Source organism: Sciurus carolinensis, chromosome 16 (assembly GCF_902686445.1).
Source record: "Sciurus carolinensis chromosome 16, mSciCar1.2, whole genome shotgun sequence".
Taxonomy (NCBI): domain Eukaryota; kingdom Metazoa; phylum Chordata; class Mammalia; order Rodentia; family Sciuridae; genus Sciurus; species Sciurus carolinensis.
In genome coordinates this window covers 57,455,742-57,472,218 of record NC_062228.1, presented here as the reverse complement: position 1 = coordinate 57,472,218, position 16,477 = coordinate 57,455,742, and the positions used below count along the sequence as shown (strand labels likewise).

The window sequence follows — 16,477 nt, the reverse complement described above, 5'->3', positions numbered from 1 at the left end:
CCTGCAGGGACAGTGACATCCTAGGGCCTCTCCCAGCAGGGTGGCCTAGGACAGCTGGGTGCCACCTTTGGTCTCTCCACCCACTTCAGTCTTCTCACAGGGATGAGGCTGGAAGGACCAGTCTCAGGAGCACTTCAGGCCTCATTTGGGTCCTTTATTGCCTCTTTGGTCTTCCTCCCCCAACAGCACCAGCCCCTCAGCTCAGGGAGGAGAGGGTGCCCTAGGGATCCCCACACTGGGAAATTCTGGCCAAACCCAGCTGGCCAGAAGACAAGGTGAAGACAGGGTGCAGAACCAAATTCTGCCAGAGAAGCCCACACCTCAAAGTTGGTTCGGCCATGGTAAAGCCCTTGAAGTCCCTGGGGGAGACCAGTAGTCAAAATTAGGCCTGGGGCAGAGGTCAAAGGGTCAAGCCAGGCATCGAATCTGACAAAAATTCCGTATTCAGGCCACAGCAGGCCAACCAAGCACCCTGACAGGTAGAGGTGGAATCAAGTCTTTGATGGGCATGACTTTACAGAGCCAGGGTCACACCAAGTCCTTGAAGAGAGCAGAATCCATCTTTTCTGCTCTCAATGGGCCAGTTAAACTAAGCCCTTCTTCTGGGGAGCCACTCAAGGGACCTGAAGGAGCCCCTTCCAGGGGAACCAACTTCAGCTTCAGTTCCCAAGTAGAAGCAAGGCCAGAGGACTCTGGCTGCCTCAGACGCTGATGGTGCGGAACACGGTGAAGCCAGACAGAGCAGTGCTGACCAGGACCCCGGGGCACTGCGGGTGCCAGTGCAGCTCCTTCAGGTCCGTCTCCCCCTGGTGCACGAACAGCAGCTGCTGGGGGAGGGACGCCAGCCCAGGGTCAGCCTCCGTGTCGCCTGCCTCAGGGTCCCGCTCCACCGCCAGGTCCCACTGTGTGATCTGGTTGTCTGCACCTGAGGCCGCGAAGACCCCACTGTCCTGGGGGTGCCACTCGACGGAGGTCACAGGGGCCACATGCTGCTTGAAGGTGGCCGCTGGGGAGCCGGACTATGAGAAAAGATGGGGAGTCAAGGGCTTTGAACACTCCAGCCTAAGTCCTGGGGACTCAACGTCAGGGTTCACATAGGGTGTTTGCCCTTAAGCCCCACAACCCCCAAGCCCCAAAAGGTACATGGCACTAAGGACAGAGCAGTCCCAGGGGCTGTGGTTTCATGTGCAAAGCCTTTCTCAGCTGTGGGACACAGGAGCACTGCCCCGACCATCCCTCGGCCTGCCTGGATTTCCCTGTATAAAGGAGGGGTGGTCTTCCTAGTGCTGTCCTTGCTGCCAACACTGAGGCCTGGACAGGGCAGAAGCACCGCTTCCCAACCGCTCTGGGCGGTTGGTTCAAAGGATGACAGCACCTGGGTAGGCGACAGTGCTGCTGGAACTGGCATATCACTAGCTGGGAGGGTCCACTATCGGCCCTGGGGCCTGCTGGCCTGGAAGCTTCCCAGACTGATCTTACAGATTGATTAAATGGAAGGAGAAAAAGGGATTGCAATGTGGTGGTGCAGGGAAGACAGACAGGTGAAGCCCTGGCTCCATCTAGAGGGACATTAGAAGTTGCTGTTTCTCCTGCCTAGGGTGCCTCTCAGCTCTACAAAGCCAACTCAGCTGTCACATGGCATCTGCTCCTGCCCTTTGGTGCCAGTTTCCTCTCCTGCAATGAGTGAGGTGGGCTCCAATTCCCACTTGGCCAGTGCTATAAAACCCACTAATACAACCCACAATCCTGGAAGCCCCCAAGCCCAGGGCTGTACCTCCAGCTGCAGTTCTTAGTTGTCACCTCTGTTGTCCCCCAACCACTTCTACCACTTATCAGCTATCACAGGGGGAGTCAATGATCCCACACTGGCCAAACCCCCTCTTGCTGAGACTGTTTCCTCAACTGCATCAGAAAGAGGCTGGTTAAGGCCAGGCATAGCAGTGCACATCTGTAATCCCACTGGCTTAGGAGGCTAAGGCAAGGGGATCGCAAGTTCAAAGTCAGGCTCAGCAACTTAGTGAGACAGTGTCTCAAAGTAAAAAATTAAAAAACAGCTGGGGATGTGGCTCAGTGGTTAAGCACTGCTGAGTACACCCTGCCCACCCCCCGCCAAAAGAGAGGCTGGCTTAGACTATTTAAGGAGGGAAGAACCTACAGGTCCTGGTGACTGCTGGGAAAATACCTTGAATTGCCGCAGGTCCCAGACCTTGAGGGCCCCATCATCCCCACCACTGAGCAGAAAGGGCTCCCGGCGGCTCCAGCTGATGACATTGACATCCCCATCATGGGCAGTGGCTGTGGTCAGCATGCAGGCCTTGCCAGGGGCAGCCCGGATGTCCCAAATGCGAATGGAGGCATCAGCTGAGCAGGAGGCAAATACCTGGACAAGGCGGAGTAATTCAGAGTGCTCAGATAAACCCCCAACATTCCCTGAAGACAGAAACTCAACTATCAGCTACTGTCTCTCTCTATCCCCCGATTAGGGCTTGGCCTAAATGGAATACATGAGACCCCAGTTCAGTCCCCTCCTCCCTCAAGACCAAGGACTCCAGGTCCCTATTCTGCCCCACATCACCCAGAGACCTAAGCCCCCCAGTCCTCCCTCACTGTATCCTCAGTTGGGGACCACTGCAGGTCCTCCACGGAGCGTGTGTGGCCCACAAATGGCCGCTGGTCCACGTGCCAGGAACCACCATCTGTAGGTGTCCAGAGATGAATATTCTTCTGACAGTCACCGGTCAGCAAGCGACCTGGGGGAATCAAGATACCTCCTCACCTGACCTGTCCACAGTTCCCTGCCCTCCTTGGAATCTAAGTACCCACTCCCGTTGTGGACCTTGTTCTCTCCCACCTTCCCAAATCATGTGAAAACCCCAGGGACTCACCAGGTACCCGAGAAGACCAGTCCAGGGCAAAGCCCTCACCCATGTGGCCGGCAAAGGTGAAAATGGGCTTAACTCGAGCCTGCTCATCCCGGAGGAAGACTGCCATGGCCTGGGGGTCATCTACCACCTGCAGAAGCCGCCGCAGTGCAAACACCTCCACCTGGCCCTTCTCTGACCACACCGCAGCCACAGGTTCCTCACCCAGCCATGACACCTGCAGGAGAGGGATGCATGAAATAGAGGGAGGTGGCTCAGGGTGGGACCACAAGCTCCCAGCACCTGAGATTCTGAACTACAATTCCTCAAATACCCACAGGTTGGCACTCCGACTCCCCAAAACCTTTGTGGGAAAGAGATTACAACCTGCAAGACCAGTGGATAACTGGATCAATTCCCCAGACTAGGGCAGAGGCAGCTAGTGCAGGTGAGAGGACAAAGCTCTGAGACACCTGGGAACTGAGGCTGGCTAAGTCCTGCCAGCTCTCAGGAGTGTGATCAGATTCTGCTGGGCTACGTGGACCTGAACTAGGTTGATGCTGCCACAGTGAGGCACCAGGGACACGGACAGCTCCCGCTGAGGATTCTGCTCTTCTTCATCTTCCAAATGCTGGAGGGTCACAGAGCGCAGTCCTCAGGTCATTCTGACCCTGTGTTTGCTCACTGGGAGATCTCGTCCAGCCTCAAGACTTCCGGCATCCCCTAGGCCTGACTCTTTCCTCATCCACCAACTGCAGCTGCCTCCTTCCCGATGCTCTCCATCTCAGGCCCAAACTGCAGAACTTCTGGTTTTTTCTTTCTCACACCCAATACTCACACTGGCTACACTAAAAAAGAACGCTCCCCACCCTTTCTCTTGACCTCTACTGCTGACACTTATTCTACTACTGATTTTATCTTTCCTTGAATTACTCTAACAGCCTCTCTAGCCTTCAACCTTTGTCTCCCTGCAGATGATTCTCTACAGCAGCCAGAGGGTGCCTTTTAAAACAAATGACAGATTCTGTCATTCACTGCTTTAAGTCACCAGTGGTTCCCAATTTTTCCAGAGCAGAAGCCTAAGTCCTTTGTGTGTGTGTGCCTGTGTGTGTGTTACTAGGGACTGAATCCAGAGGTGCTCTCCCAGAGCTATAACCCCCAGTCCTTGTTATTTTGAGACAGGTCCTCACTAAGTTGCCAAGGCTGACTTCAAACTTGCCATCCTATCTCTCCTTCCAGTCACTGGAATTATAGGTGTGTGCCTCTGTGCCCATCCTGAAATCCAAATCCTTTCAATGACCTAAACAATCTTTTTCCTTTGTGCCCACCCTCCAACCACTCTGTTCCAGATACACTGGTCTCCCCAGCTTCCCTTGAAAGTTATCAAATATCCCAAGTCCATCCCAAGTCCTTTTGCACCCGATTGCCTTGCCTGCAAATCTATTGCCACAGATATCCTGGGCTCACTCCTTTACTTCCTGGGGGTCTGTTCAAAGGGCACTTTTTCACTGAATTCTCTCCTACTTAGGCTATTTAAAATAACAACACCACACCAGGAACACTATTTCCCTTACCCTGCTTAAATGAAATTCTTCTCCGCAACTCTTAGCACCTTTTGACACGTTATACATGTATTTAATTTCTTCTTATTCCTTCCCCCACTAGCAAATAAATTCACAGGGCCAGAGACCTTTTGCTTGCTGCTAAGTGCTCAATGTTTAGGACAGTACCTGAACCATGGTAATAACTTACTGGAAACACAGGACCAGGTCAATACTGCTCTAAATGTTCTTCAAAGTATACCATCTCATTTTATTTGTGCATCTACCTGATCACAAGATTTTTAACTCTGAAGCAAACAATAAACCTCTAAATTCCAAAATCATCCTTAGGTAATCATTTAACAAAAAACATCTCACACGGGCTGGGGATACAGCTCAGTGGTAGAGTGCCTGCCAGGCAAGCACAAGGCCCTGGGTTCAATCCCCAGCGCCACAAAAAGAAAAAGAAAAAAAAAAAAAAAATCTCGCATTAAAACCAGGTGTTGTTCCAGGGCACTATATATTATTTCACTTTATCCTCACATCAGTCCAATAAGTTAAATTCTATAATTATTACTATTTTACATAAAAGGAAAGTAAAAAACAATAATCTTAAACAGTACCTAGCACATGACAATTACAATGTCTAACTAACTGCCAAATACTTTTCTAAAAGCTGAAGGGTATGAGGAAGTGCCAGAAGACCTGTGAACGCGGTGGGAACCCTCAGAGTACAAGGCAGACTACTGAGACTATATGTACCCGAACTCGGTTGATGCCACCATAGTGAGGCACCATGGCCAGTTCCAGCTGAGGTTTCCGCTCTTCTTCATCCTCTTCATCTTCCTCCTCATCATCATCACTGTCCTCTGAGGATGGGGATCTAGTCCCATGCAGATTGTGCATTCGAAGTATCATCAATCTGGGGGAGGTACGGGGTGAATCAGAAAGTGAATGTCAAAATGTTAGTGAATGTCAAGAGTTAGGACAAAGGAAAGTTCGAAACTCAAGACTCGGGTCCGGATGAGGAAGCCCTAACTCCTTGGTCCTGAGGAAGAAGGGAACTCAGACCCTTGCTCCCAGGAAGGAAAGCCATGGGCCTCACTCACCTGTTGCTCTGGGCGCTCTCCGCCTGGGTCCCCGCACACAGATAAAGTGTAAGAGGAAGTTCTGTTCGGTTGTCTCCCAGGTGATCTCGGACTATGTCGAAGCTGAGACAAGGAGCGCCTCAGGATAGAAGCAAAGGATTTAGGGTGGGACAGAGAATTCTGCTTTCACCTCCCTCAGGGACCATTTCCTGACTGACACCACCTCTCCTAGACCCCAGCGTTCTCTTTCTGGGCATCTGTTTTAAGTTTAAGGTTCAGGACCAGTACCTTACTCCAGACCCAGGAATCCGGGCCCTCAGCCCTACCAGTCTGCGCACGGTGGTACAGCACATAGGCCTCCTCATCCATGACCAGCTCCTCTCCTTCGCGCAGCGGCGGTCCCCGGCCGGGCAGGTAGACCTGGGGCGGACCCTCGGAACCTGCGTCTCGGGATTCAGCGTCCATGGGTTCCGCGGTTTCACACGTGCGCCGCCTACCCTTGCGCGCCGCCATCTTCCACTCCTCTCGCCGCCGGCGCAGGGTAAGAGCGTCACTTCCGGGTTTCGTTTCCTACCTTCCAAGATCCGCCCCACTGCGCAGTTACCCTGGAAACCTCCCGGACCACCAATTAGACTGGGCGGTGCAGTGAGAGACCCAGAACTAAGGTACGGCATGCAGGCCCAGGGAAAGAAGCCTGCGGCTACGGAGAAACCGTGTTCCGCGTGACCTTGGGGCGCCTTTGCCGTGACGGTGGCAAAGGCTCCTGGGAGTCGTAGTTTTACGGGAGGCCTCCTCTTACCGCCCCCCCCCCATTTACTAGAGTTCCGAACCCGCCTCCATCTTCCACCTATGATTCCCAGAGCTGTCTTTCCACTTAATTAATTATTCATGTATGCAAACTCGAGCACTTACTGGCAGGGTGACTGAGTTTCTGCTCCCGGAGGACCCATAAAGCCGGTTTCTTCTTCTCTCCCCGTTTTGATGACTTGAATTTATTTCAAAAGGCTTTAGTGTAGACAAGCTGGATATTGTGTGTAAGTTAGTCGGTTGAATCTACCCTCTAGGGACAGTGAATTGCCTAACCAGGCGTTTATGCTGCAGCTCTGGTCAGCGAGCACTTAATCAGAAAGTCCACCCTCTGGAGGCAGCTATTACAAGTGCGTCGGCTCTCTTTATCGCCCATCGGCACCAGAAGTTTGGTTAATTGGCGTAATGAAATGTTAGAAATAGATTCTCATTGGTGAGATTAACGGCATCCAAGAGTGGGGATTGCTGGGATGTGTTAAGACTCTCCTCGCTTGCATGAGCAGGGTATTATGAATCTAGCAAGTCTTGTTGCTCTTAGCCATAGGAAATGGGACCCTGAGTTTGATCCTGAAGTGTTTTGTATACTGGATCTTTCTCAGCACTCTTTTGAAGTCTCTCTCTGCCCTGGTCTCCTCTCGACCCCCGTCTTCTCTCCATTGTTCTTTTCCCACCTCCTTTTCCTTTTTTTTTTTTTTTTTTTTTCCATTTCCCCTCAGAGTCCGTTCTAATTCTGTCTCCTCTTCCCCTGTGGGATTTTTCTCAGTTTGTTTTCTCCAGAGAAGTTAGGGGGAACTAAGGGACAGATAGAGAGCTCAGGCTTGGACTGAGGTGGCATAAAAACATGGTTTATTCCAAACACTGCAATGTGGAACAGGAACGTGGGAAGGAAGGTTGGTGGTGAAGTGTGAAGATCCTCCCCTTCACAACCCAGCCCCAGACCCGGCTGGAGATCTGGGAAGAGGAGGCTTGGGGGTGTGTCTGCTGGGTCATCACTGAAGGGTCACAAGGGTTGGGTTTAGAGAGGATGTAGTTGGTGACACCTGGAGTGGTAGGGAGATGGGAAGGGTGGACGTTTGGGCTTGAGGAGGTTTGGGATCACCACGGGTCTGGGGAAGGCGGGGCTTCCGTTGGGAACAGGTCTAGGTCAAAGTAGGGAAAAGCCAACGAGAATGGCAAAGGAGAGGAGGAGTGGGGTGTCACGGTTTGACATCAAGGGTCACAGTCTGGTCGGGGCACAGTCTGGGGTTCGGGTCACAGTCTGGGGTCAGATGACCATTTTAGGTGTCGGAAGTCACAGTCTGGGGTCAGGGGTTTCTGTGTGGCGGGGCCAAGGTCTGGGGTCACAGTTTGGCGAACGCGTCTCACAGTTTTGAGTCCCGATGGATGAAAGGTTAAAAACGGGCTTCCCCGGAGGCGTGGCTGGGGCCGGGGAGCTGCACAGTGATGTGGGGACCACGGCCCCGGGCGTGGGGGCGGGGCGCGGGCGTGGCGTGACCCCCCCACCTCCCGCCCCATCTGGTGACATTAAAAAGCCCTTGTCGGGTTTTAAAAAAAGTCGGGTGGGCTTCATGACCCCCCGCTCCCTCGCTATCAGGCTGGGTGAGATCCGGACAACCAAATCTCTGGCTCGTGGTTCCCCCAATGCGAGGGGACGCAGGACGCTGCTCCAGGCGGGGTCCGGCCAGTTCCATTTTTTCCTTCCCAACCCACGCGGGTCCTGTCTCTTGCGCGCCCCCTCGGGCCGTGGCCTGCGCTGACCGAGGGGGCATTAGGGCCCCCTGGGCCGCGTCATACTTCGGACTCGAGGCTGGAGAAGTGCGCCGAGCCCCTGCGGGTACCCAGATCCCCGCCCCGGTGTCTCCGGTGGGGCGCGGCGGGCAGCGGCGGCCCCCAGTGCGCGGCGTGCGGGCACCGACGCGCGTGGCGGGAGGGCCCGGTGAGCCTGCGTGCAGGGGCGGCGCGGGGACAGGAACTGAGGTCCTCCAGCGAGCGCGAGGTGGGCGCAGGTGGCGGGAGGTCCCAGCCCCCCGCGGTGCGCCGGTGCCGGTGGTGATGTGGCGCAGGAGCGGCTGGTGCGCGGTGCGAGGCCCGCGGGCGGTGAGGATGAGGCCGTGGGCATCCACAGCGGGCCCGGCGCCGGGGCGGGGGCCCAGCGGCCCAAGGCGGGGGTGGCGGAGCCCACCAACCGCCGTCCAGGCCGTCGTGCGAGCAGCTGAGATGGCGGGGCGGCGGCAGCAGCTCCAGGCTGGCGCAGTGGCGACAGTGCCAGGCGGCTGGACCGCTGCGCGGGGGCAGGTAGTCCCAGCTGCCGGCACGCCAGCCCCCAAGCTTGTCGACCGACCAGTAGCGGCCCGGTGGCGGCCCCAGACGTTCGGCGTAGGGGTAAGGGAAGTCGGCGAACCACCAGGGCTCCAAGCCGCCCAGCGATGCACCGCCCAGGCTCTCCGAGTCCTCCGAGTCCGACGGCGACGGCTCGAGGTCTAGGTAAGGGCAGGGGGGTGGCGCGGCGCGACACGGGGGCGGGGCGGGTGGAGCTCCGCCGCCCGCGCCCCCCGCTCCCCCTGCGCCGCCGGCTCCGGGTCCCAGCAGCGGCTGGCTCTCGGGGTCGGAACGCGGCCAGCGCGCGGGCGCCGGCGGGCTCTCGTCCTCGAAGGCTAGGCGGCAGAGCGGTGGCCCGACGCCGGTGGCCGCGGCGGCCGGGGGCGCGGGCGGCGACGGGAAACCAGGGAAGGAGCCCGCGGGAGGCTCGGCCGGTTCCTTGTCGCGCACGATGGCAAAGTAGGAAGGCGGCGGCTTCTGTGGTGGTTGCGCAGCTGGAGGGGACATCGGGCGCCCGGCCGCACCCCGGGGCGCCGAGCGCGCCTCGCCCAAGCCCAGGCCCTGTGGTTCGATGGGGCCGTAGTAACGGTGGAAGCCGTCGGCCAGGCCCACGCCCCCCGGCGGCCCCGCGCCCTTGGCCCGGCGCCAGCGGTCCACGGCAGCGCGCTCGCGGGGCACGAATGGTGCAGGGCCGGGCGCCTGCCGCGCAGTGGGGTACGCGGGACTGGGCAGAGGTTGAGGCGGCGGCGGGGGCTTGGCTGGCGGCGGAGCGGCCTCGGCGCTGCAGCAGCTGTACATGCCCTGTGGGGCAGGGTGAGAAAATGGGGTCAGCGCGGGATCCCGGGGAAGCCATCCTTCCCTCCTTGGGTGCCTCCCTCCTTTCCAGGCCTCTGCCCTGGACCCTTCCGTTATCACTAATCCCTGCCTCTATGTCCCTACGTCTGGGCCTGCGTCTCCATGTTCTTCCCTTCTCTCCCCAACTCTGCCTGTATCTCCGTCTCTGCGGGTCTCCCCCTCTGCCTCACAGCCGCTCCCTCTCCCGCATACCCTGGAGAAGGCCAACAGGAAGTCCATGCGGTGGGTGGGCCCCAGACAATGCCGCAGGCGCCAGTACACCAGGTGTTCCCAGGCGAAGACCAGCAGGGAGAGGCCCATGGCCACCAAGAGCATGTAGAAGACACCTGCCATGTTGTCGATATCCAGCTTACTGCTCATCACCTCGATTTTGTCATTGTGGCAGATCCCAGAGAGCCACAGCCTCTCCAGCATCTCGATCTCATCTGGGGAAGGGGGAGAGGGGAGTCAGAGCACCCTCTCAGGATCCTCCTCCCTTTGCCATGGGAGTCCAGGCCCCCAAACCTTTCATCTAGCAGACTATGGTGTCCAGATCCCCCATCTCTCTTTCCCCAGGTCCCAGGGATCCCACTCTCCCTTCTCCCATGTGGAAATGGAAGTCCCTGCAGGCAGCCCCACCGTCCCCCAGGAACTGCAGCAGTGCCAGGTCGATGGGCCGCTTCCAGCGGGAGCCCTTGTGCAGGGCGATGCCATAGCCTGTGGTGGCGAAGACCTTGCCGGAGCCAATGGTGACAAGCTTGCAGCCCTCATCCTTTCGGGCCATGTAGTTGAGCACTGCAGCATCATAGATGAAAGCATCCAGCTTCCTGAGGACAGAGGGCATGAAGGCAGGGTCAGTCCCATTCACTTGCCATCATGGCCCAGGCTGGAACCTCTTTCACCCCTAATCACCAGCTGCTCCAAACCCTAACGACCTGGAACTCTTGAGCAGTCAGTGTCTCTTGTCCCTCAGTTTCAACCTCTGTAAAGTGGGCATAATTGCAATATCTCCATTCCAGAGTTTCTGCAAAGGTTAGATGGTGCGTGATGCAAAGGTGTCAGAGAAATGTTAACTGTGACTTTTGATGAAATAATTACTGTTTGTAATCTTCAACATAGCCCTCCAAAGAAAATCCTATTTTTTTTTTTTTAAGTAGAAAATCTATTTTTCAAAAAGGTTCTAGTGGCTGGGGGTGTAGCTCAGAACTAGAGCATGAGTGAGGCCCTGGATTCAACCCCCAACACTACAATAAAATAAAATGAACAAGAATTTAAAAATACATAAATAAAAAGGTCCTGCACTTTAAAGAGGAGGATTGGGGCTTTAAAGAGAGAATGATGGGCTGGGGAGATAGCTCAGCTGGTAGAGTGCTTGCCTCGAAAGCACAAGGCCCTAAGTTCGATCCCCAGTACCACAAAAAAAAAAAAAAAGAAAAAAAAAAAGAATGATGATAATGTGAATGATCGCTTATGTTGCACATAGACCATACCAGGCTTAATCTATCTAGTCTAGAAATTCATTTAAGCCTCACAACATTCCAATGAGATAGAAACTATGATGTTCATTTTTTTCAGTTGGGGAAACACAGGGCCAGCAACATACCTTAACATGCTTGGGTCATCCCACCAGGCCCTAATTTCCAAAACTTGGTGGGAAGAGAAGCAGGGGTATGGAATTGGTTTTCACGATGGAGACACTGTGGCCTACACCAAACATCACTTGTTCACAGCTGTGGCCATGTTGTATTAATCCATGATTACTGGACTAATCTCAGCCTCTCCCAGGAGACTGAAGCTCCAGGCTCCCAGTTGGTCTCATTCCCAGCCAAGACCAGGGTACAGTTCCTGACATATACAAGGCAGCTGATAAATATTGTCAGAATAAATGAATAAGTGAATAAATGAGTTCAGGCCAAGGAACACTTTGTAACTATTCTGTGCTATCATATAAATGTTTATGATCTGTCCAGTGAAGATGTTCAGGATGTATTAATACAAAAGCTAGACCTGGAATTCCATTTAGAATATGACCTCATCTTTATTTTTTTAAATGACAGGCAGTGGAGTGAAATTTTGGTCATTTCCTCTGGAGACACCAGACACGTTCTGAGAGGGAGATACCCGTTTTTGTCTAGTCTAGCATTGTCCAAAAGAACCTTTTCTAGTGATGGGATGGTCCATTTTGACTATCTGACAGGGCAACCACTAGCCACTTATGCCTCTTGAGCACCTGAAATGTGACCAGTGAGATGAAAGGATGGAATTTAAAGTTTATTTAGTTTGAATTGAAATAGTGTCAGACAGTGTGAGGGTCCAGGGAAGACAAGATAGGTAATGACATATGGCTGGATGCTGGGTTGCAGAGAAAGGAAAGGGTCTTCCAGGGAAGAAGGCTTAACCTTACTTTTGAATTGCCAGCCCGTTTTTGTTTTAGGGGTGCTGGGGATGGAACCCAGGGCCTCAGAGTTCACACATGCACACACACACTCCTGTCAGGCAGGCTTTCTACACAGCCTTTAGCCTATATATTGATGTAAATCCTGTGTCCCAAACTCAGAAAAGCTCTACACACTCATGTTGTCACACATAAATGCCTTATGTATGTGGGAATAAGGGAAAGGACTGAATTAGTCCATGCCTCTGGACTGAGGAAACAGACTGCGAGCAGAAGCAGAGTTGGAGTGGAGCAAAGAACACCGAGTTTGAGAATTAGCATGGTCTTGGGGAGGGCTGCCCCAAGTCCAGTCCCAAAGCTGAAGAGTGGGATTTGGATTAGTTTTCTATAGATCCAAAAGGGCAGAGAGATTCCAGCTGACATCGGAAGTGTGTGTGCAGGCAAGAAAAATGCCTCTGCTGCCTGGGGGCACTTCCGCCTGGTAGGAAAACTAATCTCTCTCTACGTTTCTCTGTTAAGGAAAACGCCCTTGGGGGTGAAAGGTGAATTGCTCTCCACTGGTGAGTGGGAAAACCTTGGAGTTTCCAGAGTCAGCCTGAAGAGGAGGAAGGGAGGGGCTGCAGACTAGAATCCGAAGGAAGGAGATCTTCAAGGGTCCTTAAGGAAATGGGGGCAGAGGGAGAGACTGAAGAGCATTTTAGAGAAAACTGTAAGTCAAGGCTTCCAGTGATGGAAATAACTGAGGGAATTTTAAGAAGTTGGAATCAAATGATGTTCACTTTTTTTTTTTGGGGGGGGCGCCCTCTGGGGATGGAACTCAGGAATTTGAGCATGTCTCTCTGCCACTCTGCCACTGAGCTACACCTCAGCCCACCGTTCATTTTTAATTTTTTACTCAGTTGTTCTGGGATCTTATGCCCAGCCCTTACCACCTCCCCAGATCTAAGCTGGTATTAAAACTTAGCTATTTGCCAGGTGCAGTGGTGGCATGCTTGTATTCGTGACTAGGAGGCTGAAGCAGGAGGATTGCAAGTTTGAGGCCATTCTCAGCAACTTAGAGAGACCCTAAGCTACTTAGCGAAACCTTGTCTCAAAAAATAAAAAGGGCTGGGGATGTGACTGAGTTGGTTAAGTGCCCCTGGGTTCAATTCCCAGTACCAAACAAACAAAAAAACCTCAGCTGTTTCCAACAACTTTTGTTGGAGTACGTTTGGGGAAAAATAAAAATCCCCCTGCCTCTGTTCCCAAGTGTTTATTTCTACCCTGTCACTGTGAGGATGGTATTTTCTAGTCTTGTCCACTGTGGAAATCACTTGCCACATCTGGCTATTTACATTGAAATTTTAATTAAAAATCTCATTCCTTAGTCACACCAAGCACATTTGAGCGATCAATAGCTGGTGCCTGCCCAGGGGGTTGCACGAGTCTAGAACCTTCCCATGGTTGCAGAAATGTCCTGTTTACTGGAGGGCTGCCCCTCCCAGTCTGCAATGGAAGCTCCAGGGACTTGGATTTGTTCACTGCTATGCCTCAGTACTCTGGCTCCGGAAGACCTAAATAAATAAATGAGTGAATAAATGCCTTTTAACTTCCATGTCATTAGGCTTATCTTGTCAGGCTGTGGCTGTGGCTCCAGTGTGTAAAGCACTTGTGTAGCATGTGTGAGGCACTGGGTTCAATCCTCAGCACTGCACGTAAGTAAATAAAATAAAGGTCCCTTGACAACTAAAAAATAATTAAAATGTTATTTTTTTTTTAAAAGGGTTATCGTGTCAAGGAGATCATGGCTTACTGTTTTCTTCTTTGTTCCTCTCTATATTAAAAATTTTATATCCTAAGAAAAGAGACCAAAAAAATACTGACATTGGAATTCCATGAAAAATACAGTTTAGATCACCCTACAGTAAAGTTCCTAGTCAGCAACCCTGCTCAGCACTTACAAGCTTACCACTTTCAGAATTTAAACCTCCACTCCCAAATATGAACAGATAGAGCGGATTACTGGACATCAGATAAAGATACAAAATGAATAAATGGGGGAGGGAAAGGGAGATTTGGTGGAAACAGAGGATGAGAAAATATCTTAAAAGTAAAAAAAACTATAGTGTAGGAGAAAGAAGATACTGCAACTTTGAACCATGATAGCATTCTATAATATAGCTTATATGAAATTTATAAAATACTATAAAAATCCAGAGACCAAAGAGGAGTTATTAGAAATTAATAATATATAGGACTGGGCATGTTGCTTAGAGGTAGAGTGCTTGCCTAGTATTTCTGAGGCCCTGGGTTCAATCCCTAGCCCCACCACAAAAATAAATGAATGAATGAATGAATAAGTAAATAAATAAATGTGTGTGTGTGCGCGCACATGCACGCGTGTGTGTTGTATGAAATAGTAGAAATGAAAAGCTTAAAGAAATAAGGAAGAGAATAAAAGAAATGAACAGTCTGAGAAGTTCAATATCAAATTAATATGAACCAAAAAGAAAACAGGGAAATGAAAAGAGGGGAGAAACTGTACATGAAAGAATTCATGAAAAGAAATTTTCTCAAAATAAATGGCATGAGAATACAACTGAAAGGTCTAGCAATGAAAATAGATGAAGGCATGTTGTTTATAAATGTCAGTGCACTAAGGACAAGGAAAAGAAAGAACAGACCACATACAAAGGCCTGGAAGTCTGGATGATTTGGGCTCCTCTACAGTATTACTGGACTAACACAATGAAATCATGCCTCCAAATTCTGAAGGAAAATAATCTCTACTGCAGAATTCTATACCCAGCCAGACTGTCCATTCAGTATGAGGACAAAATAAAGACTTTTCAGATATGCAATATCTCCAAAAATATTCCTCCTATGTGCCTTTTGTCTGGAAGTTTAAAAGGACATGTGAGCAAAACCCGATAAAATAAGAATCAGTGATTCCACAGAATCCAAACTGGGAGCAGGCCTGAAGTCCAAGAGAGACCTCTTCAGTAGGAGGAAATTGACAGAGCATTTGGTGCTTCTGAACATAAAAAGAGATTCAGGTAGTTAATAGAGAATTTGGGTTTGAATTAATTAAGCACAAGGAAAACTCAACAACTAAGCAACTGAAGGGGGAAAAGACAATTATTAACTCCAGAAAGAAACAACAACAACAACAACAAAGAATTGTGTAGGAGAGGAATGTAATCACGGTTTACTACTTGTGGCAGCTGTGAGAGCATTTACATAGTCATAACATGTAAACACTGAATATTCATCTAGTCAGAATCACAGTGTGGGAGGCAGATAGGATTTAAATAGGAGCATGAGTATGTACCTTCCATAGTGAGAAGTGGATGGAAAATGCCTAAAACTGAAAAATCTAGAGGTAGCAGTACAAAAGTGGTTTAGAGAAATAGCAAAATGTTACATGAACAAGGTGGAAGCAGATTCTTCTGGGGTGAGAGAAATGGGAGGTAAGCAGATGGGGGCCTGTTGTCTTTCATTTCAAAAAATCTTGTATTTCATTTTCTAACCTGTGTGGATGGACAACTGATAAAAACAGAACTAAAATTAGGAAAAATGTAAAAAGGATACTGGGGGAAGAAAGAACTCAGCAGAAGCAGGAAATCAGAGCAAGAGGTGACAATGAGAAACACAGGGGTGTCCTTTGTGAATCAGGGAAGCTTTGGGGAGGGGGTCAGGGGAGCAACTCTGGGTCTCTCACTGTTTACATAAGGCAGTGCAGCCCAGAGGCTGGGAGCCTGGGCTCCAGAATCAGCTTAGGGTTCAAGTTCCAGCCCTGCAGCTTAGCAGCTGTGGGAATCTTGCTGTGCTTGTTTCTAATAATATTAACCTAAAATGGTTATGAAATGTAATGTGTTGAATTGGGTCCCCTACCAAAATTCACCTATCAAAGCCCTAGCCTCCAGGCCTTAGAATGTGACCTTATTTGTAGAAAGGGCTTCTACAGAGGCGATCAAATTAAAATGAGGTCACAGGGTGGGCCCTAAATCAGTATGACTGGTGTCCTTATAAAAAGGGGAAGTTTGGACACATAGACACAGAAGTAAGATGATCTGAAAAGACACAGAGAAGAGACAGCTACCTGTGGACCAAGGAGAGAGAGGCCTGGATGGATCCTTCCCTGCCAGCCCCCACAAGGAACCAGGACTTCCAGCCTCCAGAACTACAGGCCAAAAAATTGTCACAGTAGCCCTAGCGAACTACTTATGAGCCAAAATGATTTAAAACAGACTTGGAATGTAATAAAACACTATAGTAAATTAAAAAGACAGTGGAAATGAGACCAAGCCTTGGCAAGGATGAGGAACAGGTGGAACACTTGTACTGCCAATGAGAGTGAGCTGCCACAACACTGGAAAATACCTCGCAGAAGCTAACACAGCCGCGTGTGTCCCTCCTTGTGACCCAGCCGACCCACCCATGGGAATATGCCTCAGAAAAATGAGGCATAAATCCCCCCCCAGACTTACCATAGCAGCATATTCATAATGGCCAAACTCTCAAAATGACCCAAATGTCCACCAACAGAACCAAAGAACTGTGGTATATTCATGTAAGGGTATACTCAATGGCACACATGGCAAAGAACCAGCAATCTGGTAATAATGTTGAGCAAAAGAAATTATGTGCCCT

The 16,477-nt window shown here is 51.2% G+C and overlaps 2 protein-coding genes across 3 annotated transcripts in view; both read right to left on the bottom strand.

Moving 5' to 3' along the window:
• Positions 1-143: 143 nt before the first annotated feature.
• Grwd1 (glutamate rich WD repeat containing 1) lies at positions 144-6,012 on the bottom strand. The gene is made up of 7 exons (XM_047528562.1): positions 5,817-6,012; positions 5,512-5,629; positions 5,165-5,324; positions 2,886-3,099; positions 2,608-2,750; positions 2,183-2,380; positions 144-1,019 (listed from the first exon to the last, which is right to left on the bottom strand). The coding sequence occupies exons 1-7, from the start codon at positions 6,001-6,003 to the stop codon at positions 702-704; spliced, it is 1,338 nt and encodes a 445-aa protein (XP_047384518.1). The 5' UTR covers positions 6,004-6,012; the 3' UTR covers positions 144-701.
• A 1,917-nt stretch (positions 6,013-7,929) lies between these two features.
• The window catches only part of Grin2d (glutamate ionotropic receptor NMDA type subunit 2D), a 34,570-nt gene continuing 26,022 nt past the window's right edge, over positions 7,930-16,477 (bottom strand). For both annotated transcript variants that reach the window (XM_047528559.1, XM_047528560.1), the window contains 3 exons: positions 10,090-10,277; positions 9,664-9,896; positions 7,930-9,417 (listed from right to left, as the gene is read on the bottom strand). In XM_047528559.1, the coding sequence (XP_047384515.1) occupies positions 8,086-9,417; positions 9,664-9,896; positions 10,090-10,277 (1,753 nt within the window). In that variant the 3' untranslated portion in view covers positions 7,930-8,085. The remainder of the gene's footprint in view (positions 9,418-9,663; positions 9,897-10,089; positions 10,278-16,477) is intronic.